The 27,334-nt window shown below is 43.9% G+C and overlaps 2 protein-coding genes across 2 annotated transcripts; both read left to right on the forward strand.

Moving 5' to 3' along the window:
• The first annotated feature begins 975 nt into the window (after positions 1-975).
• On the forward strand, positions 976-13,157 carry tmprss13a (transmembrane serine protease 13a). Its single transcript, XM_086164136.1, has 14 exons — positions 976-2,520; positions 2,605-2,730; positions 4,828-5,002; positions 5,093-5,203; positions 5,284-5,448; positions 5,984-6,110; positions 7,118-7,213; positions 7,346-7,389; positions 7,845-8,007; positions 8,131-8,309; positions 9,701-9,799; positions 10,203-10,345; positions 12,317-12,469; positions 12,562-13,157. The coding sequence occupies exons 2-14, from the start codon at positions 2,713-2,715 to the stop codon at positions 12,574-12,576; spliced, it is 1,488 nt and encodes a 495-aa protein (XP_086020262.1). The 5' UTR covers positions 976-2,520; positions 2,605-2,712; the 3' UTR covers positions 12,577-13,157.
• A 140-nt stretch (positions 13,158-13,297) lies between these two features.
• fxyd6 (FXYD domain containing ion transport regulator 6) lies at positions 13,298-27,083 on the forward strand. The gene is made up of 8 exons (XM_086164137.1): positions 13,298-13,556; positions 22,564-22,620; positions 22,950-22,973; positions 23,853-23,888; positions 24,007-24,081; positions 24,320-24,356; positions 24,448-24,497; positions 26,030-27,083. The coding sequence occupies exons 2-8, from the start codon at positions 22,575-22,577 to the stop codon at positions 26,068-26,070; spliced, it is 309 nt and encodes a 102-aa protein (XP_086020263.1). The 5' UTR covers positions 13,298-13,556; positions 22,564-22,574; the 3' UTR covers positions 26,071-27,083.
• Positions 27,084-27,334: the final 251 nt, after the last annotated feature.

A 27,334-nucleotide genomic window follows, 5' to 3' on the forward strand; every position in this document is an offset into this window, starting at 1 on the left:
AATCTGTTCTATTTCCTCAGCCACTCAAAATCCAACCCACCTGTTTTCATGACGTCTCAACTGTTATTTTATTCAGATGAGATCATTTTGAGACGGCAGCAGGGGCGGGCAAACTACGGCCCGCGGGCCACATCCGCCCCGTTGGTCTTTTTAAACCGGCACGCCAAAGATCGGTATAGAAATTATACTTGACTAGGTTTAGGGTTAGGGTTAGGGTTCCTTACATTCAACCAGAATGTAAGGAAGGGTGTACAAGACACTGAAAAGCCGAAAGGAAGAGAAAAAGAGGAAGATAATATGTACCTCGGGGTTTGGCAGCTCCCTAATGCTTTGGATTTGTCTTGTGTTGATGCAAGATTCGGTGTTGAAAGTGAAACCTGCTTCCCTTTACAATAGAACTCTTTCTTTGCTGTCCACAGTGAAGCCGGAATGTCCAGTAGGGCATTAGTAGAACACAAATAAGATAAGATAAACTTTACTTATCCCCATAGGGGAAAAATTCCTTTGTCACAGCAGCGCAACAGTTTCAAAAAAATAAAAAAGTTAAATACATATGAACATATGATCGACGGTTAATTTATCTGTAAATAACAAAAAAATTATCACGTCTCCACTTCGCGGAAATTCACTTTCCGGGTACACTGTACTGCCATACGTTCGCACATGCAGAAGCACGGAAATATCGTCACTCACGGTGCAAAAGTACAAAAAATTATAAATAATCATAAATAATAATGAAAAATAATATAAGAAATAATAAACAAACAACGGCAAGTTATGCTGAGGTAGATATGGTTAGGTTTGATTTTGAAAGTGACGGAAATGCTAAGGTACAGTTGCAAAAAAATAAAAAGTGATCGCAGTTGCACCAACAGTTTTACGCTGCATTTTTTCATTTAAGTGAATGAGTGAGTGAGTCCATGAAAGAGTTCTTATGGCAGGTACTTGATCGTGTGTGTAAGGGTCGGTGGGGGTCGGAGGGCAGAACTTGGAATGCGTGCATTTGTGTTTGTGCGTGTGTGTGTGTGTGTGTGTGTGTGTGTGTGGGAGGGGGGGTCCACAGTATGTGGGAAGGAGGGGCTTGCAGGTGAGGCGGGTTTTCCAGATTGACATGTAAACACTCGAGAGCAGTTTTGAGCAATTGTGAATTTGCGGAGCGTGCAAAAATTCACAAAATGCAGGTAGTATTGGAAGTAAATAGCAACAATGACCAGCTATTTGCAGGAGTTTGTCCAGTTTGTTTTACTGTTGTGACAATAACATATACTGTAATTTCCAGACTATAAATTAATTCACAAATTAAATTCATATCTTAAGGGACCGCTGTTATAAATGCAGTGAACCGAGGGCATCATGCACAAGGAGAAATGTACAGATAACAGATGTGGGATTCAAAAATATAGTCGAACGGACTATAAATAACTATGGAAAGTAGCTGCCGGGGGAAATAAACTTGTGTAGTATTGTGAATGGAGACCATCTCCCACTGAACATTGTCCACTGACCAAACCTCTAACCTCTAACGTCTGATTTTGTACACTTGAGAAAAAAAAACCCAATGTGTTTTAATTGACCTTTTTTTATAAAAAAAAAAAAAAAATGGTTTTCTTGACATGGCGATCTTCACTCTATTAATCCTGAATGGGAAGGTTTAGTTTTCACAATTGCTCCAAAATCACAGACGCGTCAGGAATCAAACTCACACCCTTACCGTCATTTCCGGACTGTAAGCCGCTACTTTTTTAACGCTTCAAACACTACGGCTTAAACAATGATGCGGATAATTTATTGATTTTTTTGGGGGCTAACAAGCTTCATGCCGTCAAAACCTTTAGCCTCATCACATGGATGGATGGACTTTTCGTTGTGTTATTGTTTATTAATCTCTTTCATCAGCCGTGTTGCAGGCGCTGTTCGGAAAAAAAGCATTTCCAGTACGTATTTGTGGATGTTATATTGAAGTAAAAGAAAAAACAAATGTTTGTGTAGATATCTCACGTGGATAAATGCAGCTTACAGACAAGTGGGGGCTATATATGTACACTTATATTTGTTTAGTTATTTTTACGCGGTGCGGCTTATAGTCAGGTAGTCCGGAAATTACGGTAATTAATATATAACTATGTATATATGAAAAAAAAGTGACTTTAGATGTTGTGCAATGGACTGCATGCAAAATGTATAGAAACTGCATGCAAAATGTGTAGAATCTGTTAATGACAGGTCTTGTCATTCTCTACAGAAAGGAGGCCATTTTGGCTCAATGCACCACCTGCACAGCTGGTGTCATCTGAGCCTGAGGGGTGTGGGGGGGTCTCAATACCTTTGGACGAGCTTTTACAGTTTCAGGCTGCCATGAAACCGGTCCGGCAGGTGGGAAACTGGTCCACGTCGGCACGCCCTTCTCCATGAAAAGAAGAGTAAGGGGAGCAGGGAATGATGGAGGCCGCGGGTTGGACTTGTCAGTCAGTCAGTCAGTCGTGAGGTCGGGGAGAGCGACCCGGGAGCGCTCGGATGAAGGTCGGTAACAAACGCAGCGCAGAGTAGAAAGGAAGGGAGGAGGAAAGAACGAGAAAGCTGAAGTGTTTTATTGTGGCCGGGCAGGTTCCCGCAGCAGGCCGCGGTAAGTAAACAATCGGATTGGACGGCGCTCCTCCCACATGCCCTCAACTCGCTACTCCTTCCTGTGCTACCTTACTTGTGCTGAATCCGATGGCAAAGCATGACCCGGTAGGTCACCGAGTTCTACTTTCTCTCTTTTGCCGTCTTTGTCGTCGTTGACACTTTCCCTCACACCCCTCTGAGAAATGTTATTTTTTACGAACCATAACCGCGCTCTCGGTCATTCCAGACGATTTCGCTTTGTGTTTGACTAATATCGCTGCTTTAGAAAATCGTACCTCTTTTCTTCGAACCTATCAACTCCAGAACAAATCCAGAAATGATTGAAGTACTTTTATGGTATTTATCTGAAAATCTTGAAATCACCGCGGCTCATTCTGAGTCGGGTGAACATTGACCAACGGGGGTTGGACATAATGCACAACTTGTGATTTGAGTCAAGTATCTTTTGCAAGTCCACGATCCAAATATGTCATCATGTTGCAGTAATTTTCCAGCGCGAGGGTTAAATTATGCAAGGTGATCCGTACGCGCTCCGCTGGGAAACATAATGAGCCTTTTCCTCCACCTCCTTTGGCTCATCCATTTAAGTGTAGGGCCTCGACGCTTATGGGCGAAATATGACCAGCGTGCCTTTTGAAAAAGTCTTATGAAACACCTTTTGTTTGGGAGTCTCCACCGCAACTCTCCTAAGGCCACCCTCAAAGATTAGCCCCTTTCTTCTTTTTATCTTTTTTAAACAAAAGAAATGCTCCATGTTTATGAAGGTGTAACGACAGTGATAGATGGGGACGGCGTGATTGGCACGGGGAATCCTGACTCGCCGGTTGTTCGGAGCGACGGCTTTCAGTTATGTGCGCGCCTCAGGACCCGTAACACCACCATACGTTAAGTGGATCACGTGAAACCGAGCTCTAAATTGTGTGTCGCCTCAAATACGTATCTTTTGAATGAGTCGCTTTGCATCACATGATTTGCCCACAAGTAGGAGGAAATAATTATTTGTTGGGGAAATGCTAATTCACACGTCCCCGCTTTTTAGAAATGCGATCGTAAGACATTATGTTCTAAAACTAAACCTTGGGAACAAGTTCAACCGCATGGCATTCTGCATTCTCCACTGACGTAGAGCAGCTACAACCCAGCCAACCTTCATTCCGCAAATCGCAGGGCGTGAATGGAAACTTACTTTCCTGCAAGTTCTTAACCAACAGTGAACACATTTCAGTGATAACTTGCGGTTCAGAATCAGAATCAGAAAAACTGATTTGTTCCCGAGGGGGAATTAGCAGCATCAAATTATGAACATCAATAAATAAATGGAATGGGTATATATGTATATATATAATATAGGACTAATGAATACAGAATTGTGCAAATTGTACCATTGGAAGAGACTGTGGAGCAAGCTGCGCTCTGCATTTCTATGATAAATATATCATGAGAATTGAGGAGTTGGACAGCTCTTGGTTTTGCAGGCGGGGTAGCGAAGGCCGGGTGTAAGATGTGGGATTATACCGCTTATCCTGCGCTCAGAGTCGTACACAAGCGTTCACTCTTTCACAGATATCCAAAGTCAACTTTATTGTCAGTACTGCCATATGTTATAAATATAGAGGAATGAAAAAGCGTTTCTCTAAGACCCGGGCTGCAATAGTACAAAAATAAATAATATGGATAGTTATAATGAGGTAGCAAGGTTATGGCAAAGTCCAAAAAAGTCAAGGTGCGAGTGGTTTTGAAAGGGGCAGTAGTGAAACTATTACAAGCGGGAAATTGATTTTCGGATTTCTGACTCAGAAAAAAACATCACGCGGAATAAGAAATAAAAACGATCAGAAGCCGCCTGACAGATGGTAGCCCATCTGTCTTAAAGCAAGGAAGGCTCATTTAAAGTTCCTGCTGCCTGGAGTGGTTAATTAAAAAAAGAAAGAGATAGGCAATGAATGATGTTGCCATGATACATCATCCGTTTAGTCGCTTCAAACAGGAACCTAATAATAATGTTGGTATTGCTCCGAGGATGACGCGTTATGGGCTCGGGTAATAAAGGCCGGTGAGGGAATTGTCTGTCTATATACTAGCACTGTGTGTATTACACATGGGGGCAGTATGTTTCTCCAATGGGTCTGTAATGGAGCTAAACCATAAAACCCAGAGCATATAATAAGCCTCGTCTTTCCGCTTTCGCTAATGTCCGCACAGAGTGAGCCCCCTCCCCCCTATTACTCCGTAGCCGCGCACACCCAGCCTCCCCTCGTGCCCTACGATGAAGCAGTGTACGGCGCCGGCCCGGGCCTAGCGCCCGCCACCAAGCAGCATTACATCCCCGAGTACCCCTCATCTGTGGCTGTTCAGCCAATCCCGGGGCAGATCGCATGTGAGTGTGCGCGAAAAAATGTTCTCGCATCCACTCCGAGCGTAGGGCTAATTTCAAGCTAACTTGTGTGTTTGTTGTATCCTTGTACAGCCCAGAAGAGCACGAGAAGAAAATGCTGTGGCAACAATGCCCATTGTTACGGAGGGTCGGGGGGAACCATTCTGGTGCTCGCATTGCTGGCGCTGGCAATCTGGCTTGGAGGTACTTTTTATCTTTAAACACATCAATGGTCCATTTCCTCTGACGGTTCCTCAAGAGCTTCCCTTCCACCCACCTTCCAGTGCAATACGGTACCAGGATCGCGACAGTGACGGCTTACAACGATTTGGACAACAGCTACGGCGATGAAATTCGGCCCGACCGAGACTACGACACCTGCCCCAACAGCACGGTGGAGTGTGATGGCGTTAAAGATTGTCAGCTGGGCTCTGACGAAACCGATTGTGGTGAGGAGACTGGCGCGCACGCATTCTATTGCACAAAATGCCAAAAGAACTGTATCCGGGAGCAGAGTGGAGCAGCGGGAACCCAAGACTCGTACTCTTGAGGTCTTGGTCCCTTCAAAAATGGACACCACCTGGCCTCCTGCAGCCTCCCAGGGAGTTTGCGACCGAGTACAAGGCGTGGACTGCTTACAAACTTTGGGTCACTTTGAAAGTATGACATCTCGGATTGCAGCGGTTCAGCGCTTCAGAGACAGGTGTAGGAGCGGGGATGTCTAGTGGAGCTCCTACCAGAGCCACTTGATTGTTCTTCTCAAAAGAGTCAGATGAGACGGCTCAGTGTTTTCCTGAGCTCTTGCCTTTAGAGGTACCCTGAGTACAGAGGTACCCAAACCATCTCAGTCTAACTGCATCTCCAGAGGAACTACATAATTTTACATAAATCAAATATTTTGCTTTTCATTTATCCTTTAGTAATCTGGAGAAATACCGCAGTGAGCCTTCTTCAGCTGTCTTCTCTCTCCTCTTGCCTCCTTAGTCAGGTTCGCCGCTGACAACAGTCTTCAAGTCAGGACTGCTGAAGACTGGCGTTTCCTTCCGGTCTGCTACGATGGCTGGGACAAGAGCTTCGCCGACCAGACTTGCGCACAGCTGGGTTTCAGACAGTGAGTGATCGCTGTTTTGTATTTTTTTTTTCTCTCACCAAACCGTTTAAATCCGTTTCGGGTTATCAACCACTAAAATCACAAAGACATGAAGGCATGAAGGAGTGACTTTCAACCAATCAGAATTTTAGCAGCTGCTGTAAATTATTGGCCAAGGCTCGTCGAGTATCCCCACACCAGTGGCAGGCCCTGCATTTCACACCTGGGCCTTCACTTGTGCTCCATTTATCAATTCGACCCTTAATAAACATTTTATGGCCATCAAAAACATCTCATTATGCAGAAATGCAGTATGAAGAGCTGTTACGTCCAAGATATCTCAGGTAGACACAATAAACGCCGTTGCTAAAGAAGCAAACCCGGAGTGCATAAGTCTCCTTCTACTGTACCTACAACTGTGACACACATAAACAAACAACAATAATAGTTAGCGGACTGACAACAGGCTAGTACACTCTGACTATCCAATCAAAGGACAACAGTTACAGTACCCTTCTAGAAGGCCTTGGTGTCGCAACTCAAAATCTGATTGGTTGAAGCAAAAGTTTCATTGACACTTATATTTTGCTGGACCTGATTCTACAGGCATCTAGGCAGATTTATTTACGTTTGACCCTGCCTGGCAAGAAATAATGGCTGAAATGTGATTGGTTAAATCATTTAATATGAAAATATATGTCTTTAAGCAGTACAACCAGGAAAAAAAGCTATGAAAGGAAGCAGAATTATTCAGAATTATTCAGAATTATTCAATAAGTATTCATGGTGAAAAAAATTGAAATAAGTCTGCGATTTAGATATTTTTAGGCCAGCAGTGAAGGCCTTGCAGGCCCTGATGGCCCACCACTACCAAACAAGTGGTTCACCCTGGATGTCTCTTGGGGATGTCTCAGTGTGAAAGAGCAGGAATTTAGTTCCCGTTCTGAGCCTGGCATGTTTTGGGGAAAATCATCAGTCCGTTCACATGGTTTGCCTCCTCTGCTTTTTGCCCCGCTCCTCCTCCTCAGGTCCTTCATCACCAAAAAGACTCAATCCTCTGCGTCCATTGGTCTGACACTAACCGGCAAATCCTCTTTGCCCATCCAGGGTCAGGTCGAAGTCAGGTAAATACTCGCAACCAGTTTCTTTAGCCAGATACACAACTTGGTAACGCGCAACTTTCCATCAATATCATATCAGGTCTGGATTTCTTTCGCACATCAGTATGTTGACATACCTCTCCCATTGACATCTAGTTCTTCGTGTCCGGAGCAGGGGGTCGTGTCCCTGCAGTGTGTGGGTAAGGAGTGGCCGTCTGTTCTCACGACTATCTGGCTTTTTTTTCCAAGTATTTGGGTAAAATACGGCGAGTGTGAGTTTGATTTACATGTATTTCCACATTTTTTTTGGGACCACGTCATTGACCCGTTGGAGTTCAGAGCTCAAAACTCCAACAAGAACCACAATATAGGCAGATAGAAAGGGCAGCGTGGCCTCCATGGGGGCACCAAAAATTAGGGAAAAAATTGAACCTTCAACTTAATTCTAGTAAAACTAGTAATGTAAAGCAAGGGCCAGTTAATGTTGCTGAAAGTTATTATACCGAATAAGTCTCCTCCTCGCTCCTCCGGCTGGTTGTTACCTTTTTGCTCTTTGTATAATTTGTCAAGCATGTAAATTGGGTGATGTTTTCCTAAACATTGAAGTGAATGGTACTGTAAAACCATATGTAAATCAAAGTTATTAATTCTACAGACTGTGGCCGGCAGCAGTCAACCTCCAAGATCATAGGGGGCAGCGTAGCCAAGACGGGCCAGTGGCCTTGGCAGCTGTCTCTCCACTTCAAGGGCTCCCATATCTGCGGGGGTGTACTGATCTCTCCGGATTTTGTCCTGACTGCGGCCCATTGCTTCCCAAGGTATCATCATTTTACAAGCTAGCGGCCCAACATTAGCTTGCATGTATGGGCGTGTTTAACTGAGGCTCTCCGATCCAGTACCTGTTGATTGTTTTACCCTCATTGGCCTGTTTGCTTCTGCAGCACAAACCCTTCCTTTCTGTTGGAAAGCAACTGGGAAGTGTACGCCGGAGCGGTGTCCCTGGGCAGTCTTCCCCGGCCCTACCTGGTGGAGAAGATCATCCTGAATGAAAACTACAACGAAAAAAGCAACGACCAAGACGTGGCTCTGCTCAAACTAAAATCCCCGGCCATTTTCAATAGTAGGTCCGCTTTCTCCGCAAGCTCCCAGAAGCTGTTCACAAATCCAGTACTTCTGATGTCTGATGCACAACAGCTGGATTCAGGAGTTGTGCTGTGCTCATGTGTAACCTAGTAGCAAGTCAGAACTTCTCGCTTTGGAAGCTGATAAGGTATTTTATTTGATGTTTTTTTTTTTATGGTGAGAATAATGTAAAGTGCAGTGAAAGGGGAAATTCCATGTTTGAGCACAGGTGCTAATCCATGAGGAGTTTGCTGTTTTTATCCAAGATGGAGATCAGCGTAGCCAAGTGCTTATGGCTAGGGCTTTAGCCTCACAATGAAGGACTCTGGTTCGATTCCGACAAGGGGACATTACCTTGCGGGGTTTGCATGTTCTCCCCGTGGCTGCTTCGGCTTCCTCCGGAATCTCCAGTTTTCCCCAACAGTCCAAAAACATGCAGCAGGCTAATCGGAAAAAAATATCGGGAGAATTGATGGAGTGAATGTTTTTTTTTTCTATGTATGTCACCCTGTGATTGACTGGCGACCAATCCAGGGTGTACCCTGGTGTACAGCTGGGATAAGCTAGCGCACCAGTGATTCAAATTCAGATTCAAAGTGTTTATTGTCACATGTACAGCATAGAATCCTATTTGCCTGTATAGTGAAATTCCTACTTTGCTGTCTGCAGTGTATTGGGATATGTGCTGGTAGAAGAGTTTAAATACTCTTTAAATGATGATTGTAGATATGAATTTGAACTCTGCAATAGAACAGTGAGTAGAATACAGTGCAATAAGTCCCTGTGACCCTGAGTGCAGGATGAGCAGAAGATGGATGGAGATCAGTGGGTGACTAAAAGGCTTCAGGGACGGTCCACTCGCAGGCTGACCCGAATTCTGCACAAGGAACTGCTATATGCTGCTAAATGTATATAATGTCCGTTTGTATATACTCTTCAAGCTGTGCTGTCTATATACTAGGAATATAACCCTGCACATACTTCGAGCTGGGAGCTCTCACTGCAATATTTCATTATGCCCGCACAATGACAATTCAAATCTTGAATCTCGAACAGATGAACACACAAACAAACAAATGCTTCATCCCCCATCTCTTGGAGAATGACCCTAATTGAATTTCGCAGGATGAGTCTGTTATTCTCATTTTTTTTCTTTACCATGACGTGAGTGATCTTATCAGATGCACACGAGGTTTGTTTATATAATCCGATTTGCTGTTGATGCATTGATCACAAATACTGCGTTCTTTATGGGGATAAATAAATATCCACACGGCGTCACGGTTGAAACGTTTGTCCTCGACGCGGGTCAGATTCCAACGCCGTCATTTTGAGAACACGTTTGCTGTCATTTTGACACGACTTTTCTTGTCTTTGTGTATCGTCAAGGTAAAATTCAGCCAGCTTGCCTGCCCGTGTCCTCGCAGCGATTTCAGGGCGGCACTAAATGTTGGACCTCAGGTTTCGGCACGACAGAGGCGGGAACAGGTACACGTGGAGGGAGAGCACACTGGTGTACCGTATATTTCAATGTCTCTATCCCACAATAATAAATTTGGCGCTATTGCTAGATTTATTTGAATTTGTACGACTACAATGGCAGCTGACGCCAGTCGTGCAAAAATTCAGGCAGGAAAGTTGCGACTGTCTGTCAATATAAGACGAGAAGTAAAATAAAAAAAAATTAAATCATCATTTAAAAATGAGATCAAATAACGTAAAATGATTTAAAAAAGGTGGAAAATAATAAAATAAAAAAATAAAGTAAAAGAACAGAAAATTTTATTTTATTTTATTTTGTTTTATTTTTTTTATTTATTTATGTTATCAAGCTCACTGCTTGGGCAGCTACTGTGTTTCATTCACACCAATTTTTTTTTTCTAATTATAGGCACAGTCTCCAGCGATCTGATGGAGGTGACTGTTTACATCATTGATTCACAAGAGTGTAACACCCCTAAAATGTATGGCGGTGCAGTGACCCCGAACATGATCTGCGCCGGGGACAGAAATGGTGGCAAAGACTCCTGTCAGGTGAGCAGAGGCCGGGTCAGGATTAAACCCAAGTCCCATTCACGACCCATTGATGGAATTTGTTTCACTCATGGGACTTTCTTTAGACTCATACGTTCATTCTCGATACCGCTTTTTCGACGCTCAAGAGTCATGGGGTTCCTGGAGCCCCATCCCAGCTGACCCTGGGCGCGAGGCAGAGGTTCAACCTGGACCGGTCGCCAGTCGATAGCAGGGCCACATATAGAGAAAAACAAAAATTTACCCTCTCTATCACACGTTATATTGGTTAGACAGGAACCTCCATGGACCATGATGTTTGCAGATGACATGGTGATCTGTGCTGAGAGCAGGGTACAGGTGGAGGAAAATTTAGAGAGGTGGAGGTAGGAGAAAAGTAGGAAAGGAGAGGAATGAAGGTTAGTAACAGCAAGAGCCAGGTGAGAGGAACCGGGGTAGAACAGTGAGGCTACAAGGAGTGGAGATCAAGAAGTTGGAGGATTTCAAGTACTTATGGTCCAGAGCGATGGAGAGGTTGGAGAAGAGGTAAAGAAACGGGTTCGAGTTGCTTGGATTGGGTGGAGAAAAGTGTCAGGGGTGCTATGCTGATAGAAGACTATCAGCCAGAATGTAAGGAAAGGTGTACGAGACAGTGGTGAGACCGGCGATGCTGTACGGCCAGGAAACAGTTACAATGACCAAAAGACAGGAGGCAGAGCTAGAGGTTGCAGAGATGAAGATGTTGAGCTTCTCTTTGGGAGTGACCAGGATGGATAGGATCAGGAATGAGTCCATCAGAGGGACAACACATGTTAGATTGTTTGGAGAGAAGGTCAGAGAAGCCAGGCTGAGATGGTTGGGTCGTGTGCAGAGGAGGGAGAGTGAATATATTGGTCGACGGATGCTGGAATTGGAGGTCTAGCCCAGGGGTCGGCAACCTTTAACACCCAAAGAGCCATTTGGACCCGGTTTCCTCGGAAAAGAAAACACTGGGAGCCGCAATTACTTTCTGACGTCTAAAATAAAGGCACCACTGTATATATTGCTTTTTATTACCTTTACACTTTGTATAAACAAGTGTGTAGTGTGTTGCTTCTGAAATTCACAAAGTATTACAGAGAAAATTAAATTTTATTTATGTAATGAACTCATTTTGAGCTTTGGGCTTTCAGAGCGTTTAGCGGAGCCCTGACCTGAATTTTAGAAATAAATCGGGAAAAAATCACCGTGTCAGTAAACAATAGAAAATAAATATTTGCAAAATATCTTCATAAATATTTATTTTACCTGGTTTATGGGACTTCTGCTCCTGAACTTCTGCGCACAGCATCTGCTAATCGTGACTTTCCTGGCTGGCGGGTTTACCGGCTTCTGTGACTGTGACGTTATTTTAAGCGGCGAAAAATAATAAATATAATTTTATTTAATATTTCAAGATCACAATAATCTTCCAACTTAGAACTAAAATTAAAAAAAAGGAATTATCACGAGTGAAATACATTTCAATCGAGTATTTAAAATTTATTTTCCCAAGTCACTTGGAGCCGCAGTGTAAAGATGAAAGAGCCGCATGCAGCTCTGGAGCCGCGGTTTGCCGACCCCTGTTCTAGAGGAAGACCAAAGAGAAGATTTATGAAAGTAGAGAAAGAAGATATGAAGTTAGTTGGTGTGAGAGAGGAGGATAGGGAGAATAGGGTTAGATGGAAAAGGTTGCATCGCCGCGGCAACCCCTGAAGGGAAAAGCCGAAAGGAGAAGATTCACACGTCATATGGAGACATTCAGTACATCCATTCACTCTCATTCAAATATCTGGGCATTTCAGACTCACCTGGCTTTTCTCGCGTTGGATGTATCATCGCGACATCCGTTTATAGCCAGTCCTTTTATTTGCAGTGGAATCGGACAGAAAAAAAAAAAAACAGTCATAAGAGGAATTATTAATTTCAAAAAAACCCAGATGGAGAATTTTTCAAGTGTGAATGGTCTTCCAGGGCGACAGCGGCGGACCTCTGGTTTGTCAGGTGGACGGCGTCTGGTATCTGGCCGGGATCACCAGCTGGGGAGCCGGTTGCGGCGAGAAAAACAAGCCGGGCGTTTACACCAGAGTCAGGCGCGTGCTGCCCTGGGTTTACAGCCAAATGCAGGTGAGAAAATAAAACAAACAAAAAAAAACAAACAAAGCAAATCGGGGAACGTTTCAGATTTTCCGTTGATGACGGCTTCTTTTTCTCCGCAGCTAGAGACGCCATGACGCCTCCCGCCTCCCGCCGGCCTCCCTCGTCCCTCCGATAAACGTTGCACTATGAAGTTTTCCCGGGAGAGAGGAGCGGATTGGTTACGCGTGGACGGGGCGGGGCCGAAACAGGAAAAAAGCAGGTTTCTGTGTCGGAGCGAGGGGGTAAAACAGTAAACTTTAACCCCGGGGGGGGGATCGACGCCGATCGCTGCCACTTGTACTTGTGTTTTGCGTCGCACAGCAGTTGTGTGTTTGCACTGACTTCCTTTACATTCCTGAAATCACTCACTTTCTCTCGTTTCCTATGTCACGTTGGCGTTTTCACGTTTTATGTAAATCGAGCTTTGAAGACGGCTGGGCCTTCTCTCTTTTTATTTTATTTTTTTCGGAGCTTGTCGAGAGCGGAAAAAGGAAAGGAAACCGCCTCGTGCACGTGGAAGACCGTTTCCCCCTCAACGCCATCCCTGACGTTTTGTATCAATCCTCTGCTTGTCTGATGTTCGTCATCGTATCGTGGCCATGTTGTCGAAAAGAGAATCGCGTCGGACTCTTCCATGTATCAGCGAAAATAAATTTTCCGGAATGACGATCCACCACCCCTCCCTCCCCGGGGGGTCCTCGGGCTGTTGTTTATTTTCGCAAAATGAGAAAAATTCACACAAACTGTAACGTTAGAGGGTGTATTGTAGGTTTGAATGAGGGATGGAGGAAGGAGGGAGGGGGAGAGAGAGAGAGAGAGAGAAAGAGAGAGAGAGAGAGTTCAACGCCCTAAATAAGCTGTGACTGCAGGAGTCACATTGTTGTCCGTTGCATCTTTGCTCTTCAGGACAACCAAATGTGAGGCGTTTGTGTGTGTGTGTGAAGCGTGTGTGTGTGTGTGTGTGTGTGTGTTTTTGCACACACTGTCAAATGAGAACATCTGAGACAAGCTAGGGGGGGAATCTGTGTGGTCGGATACCTGTTCGTTGCCCGACGGTCAGCCGGAGTGAGAAGGGGTAAGACGATACCTGCATTTGCATGTCAGTGTGTTTATTTTTGTTGTTTTGTTTGTTTTGTTTTTTTTAACACCCTTGTTTATTACACCTTTATTACAGTCTAATTACACAATTCCAATAGTGTTTTCCGTTAAAGTTTGAAATGTTGTAGTTGTTTTTTTTTCTGTTTTTTTTTGCATCCGTTTTCTAATAGCCTTAACGGCGATCTGTTTGTAAAAAAATGTCATTTTGTGGCGTGGCAGCCCACTACAAGGGCGTGTCTACTTGGAGAGATGACAATACCGGTGGTTTAAAAGATAGAGATTTACACGCAAGAGTGCATTCAAAGCGGCGTGGCAGTGACAGGCGTGGGTTTTCGCCCACCCTCCTCCCCCCCTTCTCCTCTTCCCCCGGTGTGAAGGGCGGATTTCTGGATTGGGGGGGATTTGCTGGAGGATGAAGGGTTCGCTCCTCTTCCTCCTCTTCATCACTGATCCACAGGTTGGGAGGCGGTGACGTCACACTCCCACTCCGGGGTTTACACGCTGGGTGGGTGGGTGGCTCTTTTTTTATTTTTTTTCCAATTTCTTTTTTATTTATCTGTGACGCGTCCGGTGCGGTGCGGTGCGGTGTCGGCGCCTGCCTTTGTGATCATTGCGCATCTCGCAATGCGCGCTGTTCCCGCTCACCTGAAGCGACGAGATGCCTTTTTCTTTGTGACGCGTGTGTGTGTGTGTGTGTGTGTGTGTGTGGGTAGGGGACTTCATTTCGCGACGCGTACCCGTTGCCACACCCCTCTCGGTGGACCTCCGGTTGTCCACCCGTGTTCATTACGAGACCGTCATCCTCCCGTGGCTCCTCATTCGGTGCCTCAATATCCAGTCGGAGGCAGTTGCCATGGAGATAATTGGACATTATGGAACGACGTGCACCGCTGCCATGGTGATGTAACCAGCATCCTCTGCACCTATAGGAGTCACTTCCACACCGAGGCGCGGGGGGATCTTCGCTGGGGCCAAATCATCAACATTCATTCATTCATTCATTCATTCATTCATTCATTCATTCGGTTAAATCACCAAAACCCATGAAAAGGTTTGCAATTTGCGTAAAGTTATACTGATGAAGATGAGAGCGGCATAGCACAAAACGTGAACACGTGTAGGTGCGCCGCGGAGGATAATCCGAATGGTAGCACGACAGATGGTTCGTCCATTATTGGACCCCTGGAAGACACACACACACACACACACACGCACACACAAACGCGGTTGGAGACACGATCCGACGGGGGTCGTCTCGAGCCCGGTAGTTACGGATGCGGGTCAGAGCCGGTAAATGACCTTGTCTCTATTTTCCACGAGATCGCCGACGCAACGTGAACGGGGTCAAAGAAAAAAAAAAAAAAAAAAACAGTTGTTTTTACGACATGGTCACTTTCACTTCTTTTCGCATCACTCCGCTCCGTACGACCCCGCTCCCGCCACACACAGACGGGCCGATCCCGGCTCCTCGCCGCTCCCAGACGGCGTCCGCCCCCCCCACCGTCCCACCCCTCAGACACAACGCCCTCCGCTCCTGCGTCCTCTCCCGACAGATATCGTCTCTCCTCTCAGACAAAGGGGAGTCCGCCCTCTGCAACTTGACACGGACGGTCAATTGTCAAGACGAGGACGATGGAAAAATACGTGCATATATGATGAGATATACTTTATTGATCCCTACAGCGGCGCAACAATGACAGTATCAATAAATATGAGTATGAATAAAACACATCCACAAATAAATGGACAGCAGAGTGAACAACAACAAGGATAGGAATAGATGAAAGAATGAAAAAAAAAAAAAAAACGGGCAAGAATAGAGAACCAAAAACGACCAAAATAAACATGATGCGAGTGGAGTGACACCAACAAGGGTTTCGTCATGCAGGGGATGGGAAAGATTGTCCGGGAACAGCTCCCAGTTTGTCCTTCACCCTCCCCAATGCCACTGATTCAAGATGGTTTCCATGACAAAGATTTCCTCTGCTGTCAATATATCATGATGCATTTGTGTAAAGTGTTTATTCTGCGTCCTCTAAAAGCGTAAAGAAGAACCAATCTGACAAGCTAATCCTGCCACGAGCTGCCGGATGTTATCTCGTAAAGACAGGAGCCGTATGACCTTGGAAGAGTGATTGGTGCACTCATCCGTCCATCCGTTCGTTCACAAGTCTGGGCAATTTAGGGTCTCCAACGAACCTCCTGCATGTTTTTAGATCGTGGGTGGAAAAGTCGCAAAGGTGGAAGCGCTAACCACTGCGCCGCCCTGATTGGCACATTTTAATGCAAAATCACATTTGTGTTATATTTAATGGATGTGTCATTGTATTTGGATTTAGCCCCGTGTTTGTTTGGTCGCCTGGCTGATTGTATGGACTCAGTTTGTGGCAGAACCTTTGGTATTTGGTCTCAGCAGTGTGTTTTGAGGTGATTTGTCATAAATAAGGTTAGAGGTGGGGGTGGGGGTCAACAACCTGCATATTAGGACTTAAAGGGCTTGTTATATCTGCACATCTAATCTTAATATTGAGCGTATGTTTGGTGCTTGTGGGTCAACCGGTAGAGCGAATATCCTGACATTTAGAAGGCTGGCGGTTCGATTTCCACTGTCAAAGTTGAGTTTGACCAGAGATCGGCAATTTACCACTCAAAGAGCCATTTGGATCCATTTTATTATTATTTTTATTGTACTTTACAAAGTTTCCCCCACAGTAAAAAAAGCACCGGGAGCCACACAACCCTTTTGAAATTTAAAATGAATGAACACGGAGTATAACATTTTTTTCATTTTTGGACTTTATGCTACGTATACACAAAATATGTGCTTTTTTTTTTTAAAATCAACGAACAACAAAGAAAAGAAAAGCAAAATTACATTTCTCCATGCAACTAAATGTTTTGAAGTCCGAAAAAAAGAAGGTTAATTTTAAGCAAAATACCCAATGTCTGTTTGAGTCCTTCTTTTATTGATGAAAAGCCGAACTTAAATCCTCGCTCTGTGTGCCGTCATCATTTTACTGGCAGGTGCAGAAAGAGTGACAAAAATATTTAGTTGTTACAAGATCAACATAAACTTCGAGTTTAAAATTACATTTTAAAAACTAAAATGAAATATTTTAATTAAATACTTGTTAATTATTTTCAAAAGCCGCAGGTTGCAGACCCCTGGGTTAGACAATAAACCCCACATTCCATATTTTTCGCACTTAAAATTCTTACATTTTCTCAAAATTTGGCCGTGTGCCTTAAAATCTGCCTTATAAATTCATTTTTATGGCTCTTACTGACCTCCAACCAATTTTTTGTGGCACACTGCGCTCCAACATCAGTCAAAATATTTTAGTGCGACTTTGGAAAGCGACGAAGCCGCTCCATATTGATTGATTGTCGGACAAAGGGACGTTGTATAAAAGTCAGACCTTGGTTGAATATGGGTTGCAACGTCAGATAATGTTAGATAACCTATTATGTAGTGCTGGAATACAATGCTGTTCCGACCTCACACTAACTTCAGGTGTCTGCTATCGCTGGCAACCACAAACTAATCAGAGAAAAGAGAAAACGTAGTACACTTACCTCCGCCACTTTTTGTAATACAGGTACGTCGTATGCTTCGACATAAAATGACCGTACATTTGTGCGTATGTGGACGCCCAAAAATGTCGACTGTTAAGAGACATGCTCACCAAGCGGAATTCAAACTCAAGGCTACCCGTCACGCTATAGATCATGGGAAGAGAGCAGCCGCGAAAGAATTCAACATTAATGAATCAACGGAAATGAACTGACTAAAGTTCGACTAAACTGCCAGTTTTGTTCCGCTTTAGATACCGTATGTTTTATCATGCGCCTTATAATGCGGTGCGCTTTATGTAAGAAAATAGACCCGTTCATTGATATCGCACCATAAAGTGTGGCGTGCCTGATGGTCTTTAAAAAACAGTATCTCCTCTGTATCTCCTCTTGCTTCTTCAAGCATAAGAGGAACCCGTCCAAAGAGCCGCTGAGCCCTGCGCTGTGACTGCAATAACAACGCCATTAAAAAGCGCGTTAATGCAAAGTGACAGGAGGCCATCAAACCTGGCGTTCCAACCGTCGCACTCCATTTTCCCACGAGCATCTGGCCTTCCGTTGGCTTCTCGCCGGTAGACCCCTCTCCAAATGGCTGACACCCGAGGGTTCCCCGGCTCATCCCGCCGGTCTGGACCAAAAGCTCGGTCACGGAAAGTTCACAGATTCTGTTATTAGCGCGGACAAGGCTACAAGCCATAGATTTCCTTCATGTGCTTCCTGATGCGCGTCGTCCATCTGGAGCTACTCCAGATGACACTAGAAGAAGAAAGACACTGATCAGCGCCAGTTCTTACCTGAAATTCCACTTTGTTTAGACACCGCTAGGTAGAATGAGGTTTAAAACTATTAGCAACAGGTCATGGGCAAGGCTGGAGCAGGTTATAATGGTTTGGCGGAGCCTTGTGGTGGGAGATGTTGAAGTCCTCTTTGGTGTACATCAGTTGGACAGCACATGTATGATCACGTGTCAAACTCAAGGCATGCGGGTCAAATGTGGCCCGCCGGTTCATTTTATGTGGCCCATGAGAATGTCTTAAAAGGTCAAATACGTGCATTGACCAAAAACTACATTTCCCAATTCATGCAGATCATGTTACCTGTGAAGTGACGACATCCCGCCATTAGATTGCAGTGCATCCACATCCATGCCATTTTCAACAAGTGGAATTGAGAAATACAAATGATCCCAAAATGTCCAGGAAGAGAAAAGTTGATACAGATGGAAGGCAAATACATGTTTGTACTTCTGGGAGAAAAAAAACGGTATGTCTTTTGTGTTATGAGGCAATGTCTGTTGTCAAAGAGTACAATTTACGTCAGCATTTGGACACCAAACACGAAGCTAAGTATGTCATAGTTAGCCTTCCAGAAAAAACAAAATTGATATTGATCCAAAATATAATGTAAGTTTCTTAACCGGACAATATGAAAGAATTTATATAACATCCATGCATATGCATATGTAACATTTTGGATTTGAATGAGTAATAAATTCAGAGTTATATAACATTTAGGAGTTGCAGCATTTATTTCACATTACATTGGGTTACATTTAGGTACATTTACACTGTTTCTGTTACACGCGGCCCTTTGAGGGGAACCATGATGCTGATGTGGCCCTCGGTGAAAATAAGTTTGACACCCCTGTGTTAGATGGACAGCATTGGGACAGTGAAGATCTGGTCAGAACGGAGAGGACATTTTTAGACGGAGGGTAAAGGGACAGGGTTAGATGGAGGCCGATGATGGGGCATTCCAAAGGAGAAGAAATATTACCCAATGATAAATTAAAACGTCTCTAATTTAAACGACATTTCATCTCAAATTGTGAAAACTGTGATTTCTCTTGGGGCTTTTTGTTCTAGAAAAATCAGGCAGTTCCCGTTCCTTCAAATAGAGTTAAGGTTTCCTTTTTTAGGCACAGCAAACGTCTGGTTACTCAACACAATCTACAGATTTCATTTTCAGACCATTCGTGATGGTTTTCTCTTTTCAACGCAAACATCTCTCAGGCTGGCATCTCCAGAAATCGGTCATTTTTCACCGTAACGATCCGGGCTGACGAATAACTCGACTCGATATTTGACACGAACCATCCATCCGAAGTCGGTATTATCTTTGTGAAAAAACGTTGCGATTTATCCGTGCACAAGTCTCGCACTTCACTGATCCAGCCCGTCGGAACACAGCGAGGAAAAGTCCTCTATATTGAACCTCCCGTCAGTACTGAGGAAACGAACACAGATAACGAAAAAAAACAAACATCAGAATTAGAAATGGTTACGCCGTTGCACCTCATCGTTTGTTCGGTACACAGAAACGGTAAACAGAAGCGACGGGTCTCTTACCTTCTCTTCTTTCTTTCGACCTCTAAACCTTCGCTTTAGCAGGCAGCCCGTAACTCTTGTCCCGGCTGAGCGATCAGCGGGATTAAATTCAGCGAGGAGCAGATGTTGTCAGAAGGCTTTGCGTTATCTTCACCCTGCGCGTACTTTTTAGCCGATGCGTGACGTATTAATGGTTAAGAAAGTAAATAAGAAAAATCGTCATCTTCTTGAAATAACCGCCCGGGTCGAGATTTTCAGAAAACACAACAAACTGAGCTGTTGTTCGAAAAGGAGTTGCAAGAAAAAAAAACACAATATACACACATATATTAATAAATAGTTAGATAGTAAATAGTCAATTAAATTAAATTAAATTAATTTAAATTAAAGTGGATTAAATAATAAATAGTTATTCATTCGTTCATGATCAATAGACCACACCACACCTAGAGCACACCATTCACCCTCATACAACCATTCACCCCGTCATTTACAACTCATTCAGACATTCAACCATTCACTCTCTAACTAGATGTCACATAAAGACAAACAAAAATTCACTCACTCATTCACACGGCAGGCCAGGTTGGGCTCTCCAGTCAATCTGCATCTTTTTTGGGGCTGTGGGAGGAAACCGGAGAACCCCATGCAGACACTGGGGAGAACGTGGAGACTCCGCCCGGAAGAATCCGATGGCCTTCTTGCTGCGAGGCGGAAACAGCTTCACGTCGTGTCGCTCGGACCCGAATTCGCGGATCAAAATCGTCCGATCGGCTAATCCATCGGTCTGAGTGCGCGGGGACGTATCTGAGGCCAGACACAGCGCCGGAAAGGATAATAGATATTAATGGACTCGGACAGATCGGGGCACTCGGGCGGGGAGGGAACAAATTCGGCTTAAACAACTCCCTGCTCGCTGCTTTTTCAATGTGAGGCTTTGACGTGCGTCATCTCATGCGCAAATCTCCAGAACCTGGCTGAGAATACGCCCGGGATGAGTCCAGTCAAAGTCCAGTCTGTTCAGTTCTCGTATTACATTACCGACGTCATCGTTCGATCAAGAGCGTGGACGACGGTGTGAATCACACTGATCTTTGTGAAAGTGTGCGGTTGTGAGCGGCCGCTCGCTCCGCAGGAAGCTTTTTACGCTCATAAACCGAATGATCGTAGTAAAAGAGAAAGAATCGGCTTCAACTTTATTCATTCAGAAAGCTGAAGCGCTCAAGGTCGCGGGGGCGCTGGAGTTCGTCACCCCGGATCGATCGCCGGTCGATTACAGGGCCACGCATAGAGACAGCTGACTATTCGTCCTCTTGTTCGCACGTCGCGTAGAGACGTACGACATTCACTCACTCATTCAAACGTCCTTGCAGCCGAACGTTCCAGGTTCGATACCCGGCTCCTTCTAGTGTGTTAAAGTGTTGTTGAGCAAGACACTGAACCCCTAACTGATCCCCTGGCGGCGCTAGATAGCAGCCAACTATGGTTCATTAATTGCAGAGAAGGAATTTTCCGCAAGGGATCAATACATTATAATTATTATATTTGGTTTATCGTAGCAATATCGGTTTATAGCCGAGCCGTGTATTTGCAGTAGAATTACACAGATTTAAGAGGAACTCCTGTGTGTTTTTGAACTTTGGGAGGAGCCAGGAGGAAACCGATGCAGACACAAAGAGAACGCGGAGACAGAGAATTTTTATTTTTGATTTTATTGTACTTTATTAATCCCTTGTGGGAAATTCCTCTCTGCATTTAACTCATCATGAATGAACCATGAGCATTTGGTTGCCGTCTAGCGGCGCCAGGAAGGCGGATGTGAAAACCGCCGAATTGAGTGCTTTCAATGGTCAAAAATGAAATAGGATGAGTTGTGAACGCAATCCAGTGCAAAGTGCGTTGAAACTGCCAAGTGAAAAACACACTATTTAAGTGGAGAATATTTAAGATACTGTAATATCCGGACTGCTGAGCGCACCTCAATATAAGCTGCTGAAAATAACAAAATAAATATAAGTGTACATGAATAGGCTGCATTTGTCTACGAACTGCAGGTGTCCACGTTGTAAAATTAGATATTCACGCATAAACATTTGTTTTTACTTTTAATTACTTTTAATTGGATATTTTTGGGGGGGGGCTAATGTTCCACACGCCGCTAAAGCCCAAGATAGCGATCAGCTAGCCGGTGCGGCTTATATTAAAGTGCGCTCAATAGTCCGGAATTTACGGGGATTACAAACTGCTCATGCTTTTTTCCGAAGAGTGCCTGTTGCACGGACGATGAAAAAAGATTAATAATAAATAACACGAGGAAAAGTCCATCCAACCATCCATCTATTTTTTAGCCCCGCTTTGTCCATTAAAGTCGTCCTCTTCGGTGTCGGAATGGAACGGTAATTTCGTCTGAACGTGTCTCGGCTCGACTACATTTTCATTTTTTCGGCATTCCTGCGAGAAAGCCCACCCCTGAAGGCAAAAACGACGATAAATACTTGATAGCAAAGGCTGAACATGAGTGTGAAGTGTGTCATACGTGACAAAGAAGAGGAGCGTACACGGCACCTTTGAAAAATAGGTCAAGGTCGCGATGTCTGCGGGGAAAAAGAGGAAATATCGTCCAGAAAAAGGGAACGTACTTGAACGTTCTAAATGCGGATAGTTATGCCATGTGAACAACTATATCCTCGGGCCTTTTATAATTAATCTCAAGGGGGTTCATGTTGTAGTCGCAGTGTTAATGGTTTTCATTTATGACATTTATTATACTACAAGCAGGTAAACATGGTATTTTTTCTGTATCTTTTAATTGTCTCACCATTTATATTTATACCCATACTTATTGATACTGTAATTTTTAAGATACATTGGCAAAAGAATTTCCCCTATGGGGCTCAATAAAGTATATCTTATCTTATTTCGTCTTATCATATCTTAGTTTTACTCTGTGTTTTTGTTATGGCACTTGCTGTTTTGCTATTAAATGATAGTGTTAAATAACAGGAAGTCAAGGGCTGCCAAAAACTGAGCAATTTTTGTCTGGCTTTTATCCATCCTCACATTCCCTCTTTACTACTATGTCAGTTGCAGTTGCCATGGAGACTATTTTCCTCTTCTCTTCGCTCCTGGTGTGCGTGGCTGGTAAGTAACCTCCCTGCCGCCGCCGCCGCCTCACAAAAACACAACCGCAACACGGCAGGTAGACGCACCGACCGGTGCACGGGCAGACGGCGACGGGATACAGCGCCATGTTAAACTCTCACCCGTTGTGACGTTTGCTCGCTGTGCACGATTACATTTGAGAGGTCACACAGACATATCCGAAAGCAGGCCGTGCAGTTCCTGCAGTGGAGGATTTCACCAATAAATACATGTATGTCAAAACAAAAAAAAATCCTTTTGATTGATGACTTTTCTTCTTCTTCTTCTTCTTCCTTTCACTCCATCTGGACGGATGTTCAACCCCTCAGCCGAAGTAGACACCAACCCAGAGGGTGAGAACGCTTATTGTGGTCCGAAACCGTCGTCACATCCAGAGATAACATCCCTATAGATAACATTGCTATAGCCACAGCGATATAGGGAATGGCTAAACCCTGTAGCGTCCATTAAATACATTGGCATGCTCCTTTTCCATATAAATATTAAAAAATATTTATATATATATATATAAACCATGTGGTTATTAAATAAAATGATGTTTTAAAACCGTTCTAATCGACAATATCCACTAAATATAAATATGCACAGTCTAGTCTAGTTAGCATTCATATAACCTTTTTTACTGTCTCTGACTGGAAATGTATGGATACATTCAAATCGACAAAAAATAAATTAATTAAAAAAATAAAAAAAAATAAAAAACACACAAAACTAAATCATCCTTTTAATATATTTAAATGTATATATATAATATTATAATAGAAGTGTATCATGTTATATATTATTCTATTATTATAAAACAATATAACAATAATATAATATATCTAAAATATATCATTTATACATTAAAAGAGATTTATGGACAGAGAGGAGAGGCATGAGGGTTAACTGTGGCAAGAGAGAATGCACGTGAGCGGGAGGGACTTCAGTAGAACGGAGGATTTGAAGCAGTTGGTGTCGACAGTCCAGTGCAAGTGTGGAGATGAGGTGAAGAAACCTGTGCGAGCAGGTTGGAGCGGCTGGACAAAAGAGGATCGTCCGAAATGAAGGGAAAGGTGTGGAAGACGGAGGTGAGAGCGGTCGCGGAGGACAGGGTTAGATGGAGGCAGATGATTGGCTGTGGCGACCCCTGAGGGGAGCAGCCTTAAGAAGAAAACACACACACACATTTACACATTTCTTACCTCCCATATGTGTGCATATTTTTCTAGATGCAAAGGAGACCGTTGAAAATCCTTTTGTCTACGGTAAGAAAACATCACCTGAACACACCTTTTCTTTTTTTTCCCCTCCATCTGCTCTGGCAATCTTTTTCTTAAAAAAAAAACAAAACAAAACAAAACATAAAAACAACTTGCATTTCAGATTACGAGAGCCTGAGGATTTGTGGACTGGCATTCGCCGTGGTGCTGTTCATGCTTGGCATTCTACTCATCCTCAGTAAGTCGACTCTATGCTTGTGTGTGTGTGTGTGTGTGTGTGTGTGTGTGTGTGTGTGTGTGTGTGCAGGCATATTACAATGCTGTATTTACCTTGACGCCATGCAACTAACCAGCATTGACATCGTATTTTCTCACCTCCTCGACGTCCCTGTCTTTAAAAACCATATATCGATTCAATATTTAATATTGTGTAAAATGTGTAACTTATCAGAACTGATCGCCTCTCCCGTTTTCAGGTCGACGATGCCGTTGCAGCATTAAACAAAAACCCAGGTAACTCACTAGCAGGTGGACAAAAGTAGGTTGTTTTGCCTCGTTCATTGGCGTGTAGTAACGGCGGCCCCCTTCGGATCCTCCCCTGCAGGGCCCCTGGAGACGAGGAGACGCAGGAGGAGAACCTGATTGTCGCCAAGGGTAAGATCTGCATTTCAACTCTATCAGAGAAGGAAATGGGATACAGGTGGTGCTCACTTAGTAACGTACTCGGTTAACGACGGGCTTGGCGATAATATTAAAATACGTGTGGGATGCACTGGCAGTAATTGTACTTACAATTGCCCCTATATTCATGCAAATATAAACATTAAAGAAAAAGAAAAGGTAAAATAGCACGGTACAAATATGTATGCAAATACTGTACGGTAGGAAATTAGTGAGGACCACCTGTGTAACGTTTCAAATCAACGCCATACATCCCAGATTCAAATTGGTGAGCCAATCACGGAGCAGCAATGCTACAAACGCAATCTATTTTAATCCTGACCCCGTGATCAGAACCGTCCAGTCCATCAGGCGACGTGGCCAAATGCCATGGCTCCAGGGGGCGCCACAATACCAGGGGAAAATTCCCTTTCAATATAACTATATTTAATCTATCAACTCTTAAAATGGAAATTCAAATGTAAAGCAATGTCAAATTAATATCATCGTGCTCTGCCTGCGATCATGCACTGACACTCAGGTGCAGAGCAGGAGAGTCCACCTTCTTCAAGGTCATTGTGGAGCACTGGTTTCATGCCGCGCACGATCGACTTGTTCAAACGCACGCGAATAAAAGGCAGGTTTGACCGGCAGAAATCTGATAAATAGACTCGTTACCGATGACGACATTGGTTATGTTAATACGCTCTGCAGAGAAATGTCTGCTTCATGATGTAATGTGGTGCAATATGAACCAGTAATCAGACACCGAACCAAAGAACAACCATCTATCTATCTATCTATCTATCTATCTATCTATCTATCTATCTATCTATCTATCTATCTATCTATCTATCTATCTATCTATCTATCTATCTATCTATCTATCTATCTATCTATCTATCTATCTATCTATCTATCAGTCACAAAGTCCCTCTCAAAATGGTGTTTCAATGTGACGTTATATTAAATTACATTACATTACATTGCATTTGGCAGACGCTTTTATCCAAAGCGACTTACAATAGAGAAAATAGGGACTGCAAATACACTTGCAAATACACGATGCACAGGAAATTACATTACATTACATTACATTGCATTTGGCAGACGCTTTTATCCAAAGCGACTTACAATAGAGGAAATATACAGAACAGTAAGCTTGGGTTAGTGAGTTTTTTTTTTTTGACAAAGACATCCACAAACGTACACACACACACACACTGCATAGCCTAACTTGCTGCCTAACCTGATCTGGGGAATCAGCGCAGTAAAAAGTCCTGAAAGAGAACAGTTTTTACCTGTTTCTTGAAGGTTGAGATAGATGATGCTAGTCTTGTTGCTTCTGGAAGTTTGTTCCACCACTGAGGTAGTAGAACTGAGAACAGTTATATAAATGTTATTAATAGTATAACATTATTTAAATAACTTGTTTTCTGGTTGTTGATGGACTGTAGAATGAGTTGAAGATACGCGACAGAATCGCTGTGTTTGAAACGTCCCCTTTTGTCCTTGACCTCCTGCAGCCGCCGCGGCAGCCGTCAACGAGACTCCGGCGGAGAACTGAGGGAGCGCCCTGCCCGTCGGACTCTCTTCGAACAAAACATAAAAAAAAAAAAAAAAAAACCAACAACGCAAGGAATGGGTTGTATTTTAAAGGAATCAATTGTAACAGTGAAGAAACTGCTAATTATTCTAGCGTAGTGATGCGACAGGGTGGGCCGGGAGTTTAGCTTTAGAGGTGGAATGTGTCTGTGAATCCTGTGGCCCTAAAGACAAATCTTTAGCTTGTTGTGCTCCGTGATGCCACTCCTCCATTGCTTCTGTCCGTCCCCCGTCCCCCGTCCCCACGTGCCTTCCTGTAAAACTCCCCGCCGCCACAGTTTTGTGTCTCAGCCACCAGCAGCGCCCCCGATTTCATTTCGATCCGCTGTATTTTGAATGTCCCCGACGATATAACATGTATTCCGAGTGTGCAGTATATCCGACCTAAAGATAATATTTACAAGTCTGAATATTCCTACGTGTTCGTGAGTCTGGAAGCATTTTATTCATGTGCGTGCGTGTAGATGCGCGTAAACGTAACGAGACGTGTGTAGACAATCTGCAGCGCGAGCGAGCGCGTCAACGGTTCCCAGGTATCTGCGTGAGCTCCTCCCCCCAGCAGTGTTTCGACCACCTTACGAGGGGCCACCGCATCAGCTGTCTCACTGCCGTCCACCTGCACCTCTGCTCCAATCCCTGATTCCCCAAAGCCACTTTACACATGATGGTGCTTCAGTTTTCTGTTGTTTATTTACAAGTCAACTCAATTTCTTTCTTTTTACCCCCCCCTCCCCTCAATCCACCGTGCTTGTATTTTTGTAAAACACATTTATGTACCAAACTACTACTTCTAGCAGGCAAATACTAGGACCAAAAGCAGATGCCCAGTCTTCACCGTGCTTTTCCTTATCTCAAATGTGAGTTTTTGAAGACGACCGCTGTGTAAGAGCGTTTTAATGCATGAAGCCTCGTCGCGTCCAAAAACATGTTGTGCTTTTGTCATAGATAAATAAATAAAATTGTGTCTGACAACGAGCCCACCGTGTCAGTCCGCGGAGTCTGTGTCTCGGTGAGCATCTCCGGCGTGAACGTGTTTGAAAATAGAGATTCGGAAGTAGTGCTACGTCTTCCAAAGGTCGGTCAAAGGAGTTGATCTTTGTTGTACATCGGAGCGCAAACTTTACAAGACGAGGTCAATGTGTAACAGAGCGTCGCACCGAATTGGAGGATTCGCCCGGGAAACCGTTCTTTGGCGTTCGTCCCGGGGAGTGTATCGGGAGAGTTGC

The sequence above is a fragment of the Fistularia commersonii genome, chromosome 18, assembly GCF_037954325.1.
Source record: "Fistularia commersonii isolate RoL2024-O1a breed Wild chromosome 18, RoL_Fcom_v1.0, whole genome shotgun sequence".
Lineage (NCBI taxonomy): Eukaryota > Metazoa > Chordata > Actinopteri > Syngnathiformes > Fistulariidae > Fistularia > Fistularia commersonii.

What these genes read in the sequence shown, in the direction of transcription:
- tmprss13a (XM_086164136.1), top strand. An exon ending in CTCTGACGAAACCGATTGTG is followed by an intron (nt 5,449 to 5,983) that starts GTGAGGAGACTG and finishes TTGCCTCCTTAG; the next exon opens with TCAGGTTCGCCGCTGACAAC. An exon ending in CACGACAGAGGCGGGAACAG is followed by an intron (nt 9,800 to 10,202) that starts GTACACGTGGAG and finishes TTCTAATTATAG; the next exon opens with GCACAGTCTCCAGCGATCTG.
- fxyd6 (XM_086164137.1), top strand. Translation starts at nt 22,575, where the DNA reads ATGGAGACTATTTTCCTCTTCTCTTCGCTCCTGGTGTGCGTGGCTG. An exon ending in AGTAGACACCAACCCAGAGG is followed by an intron (nt 22,974 to 23,852) that starts GTGAGAACGCTT and finishes ATATTTTTCTAG; the next exon opens with ATGCAAAGGAGACCGTTGAA. An exon ending in TGGCATTCTACTCATCCTCA is followed by an intron (nt 24,082 to 24,319) that starts GTAAGTCGACTC and finishes TCCCGTTTTCAG; the next exon opens with GTCGACGATGCCGTTGCAGC.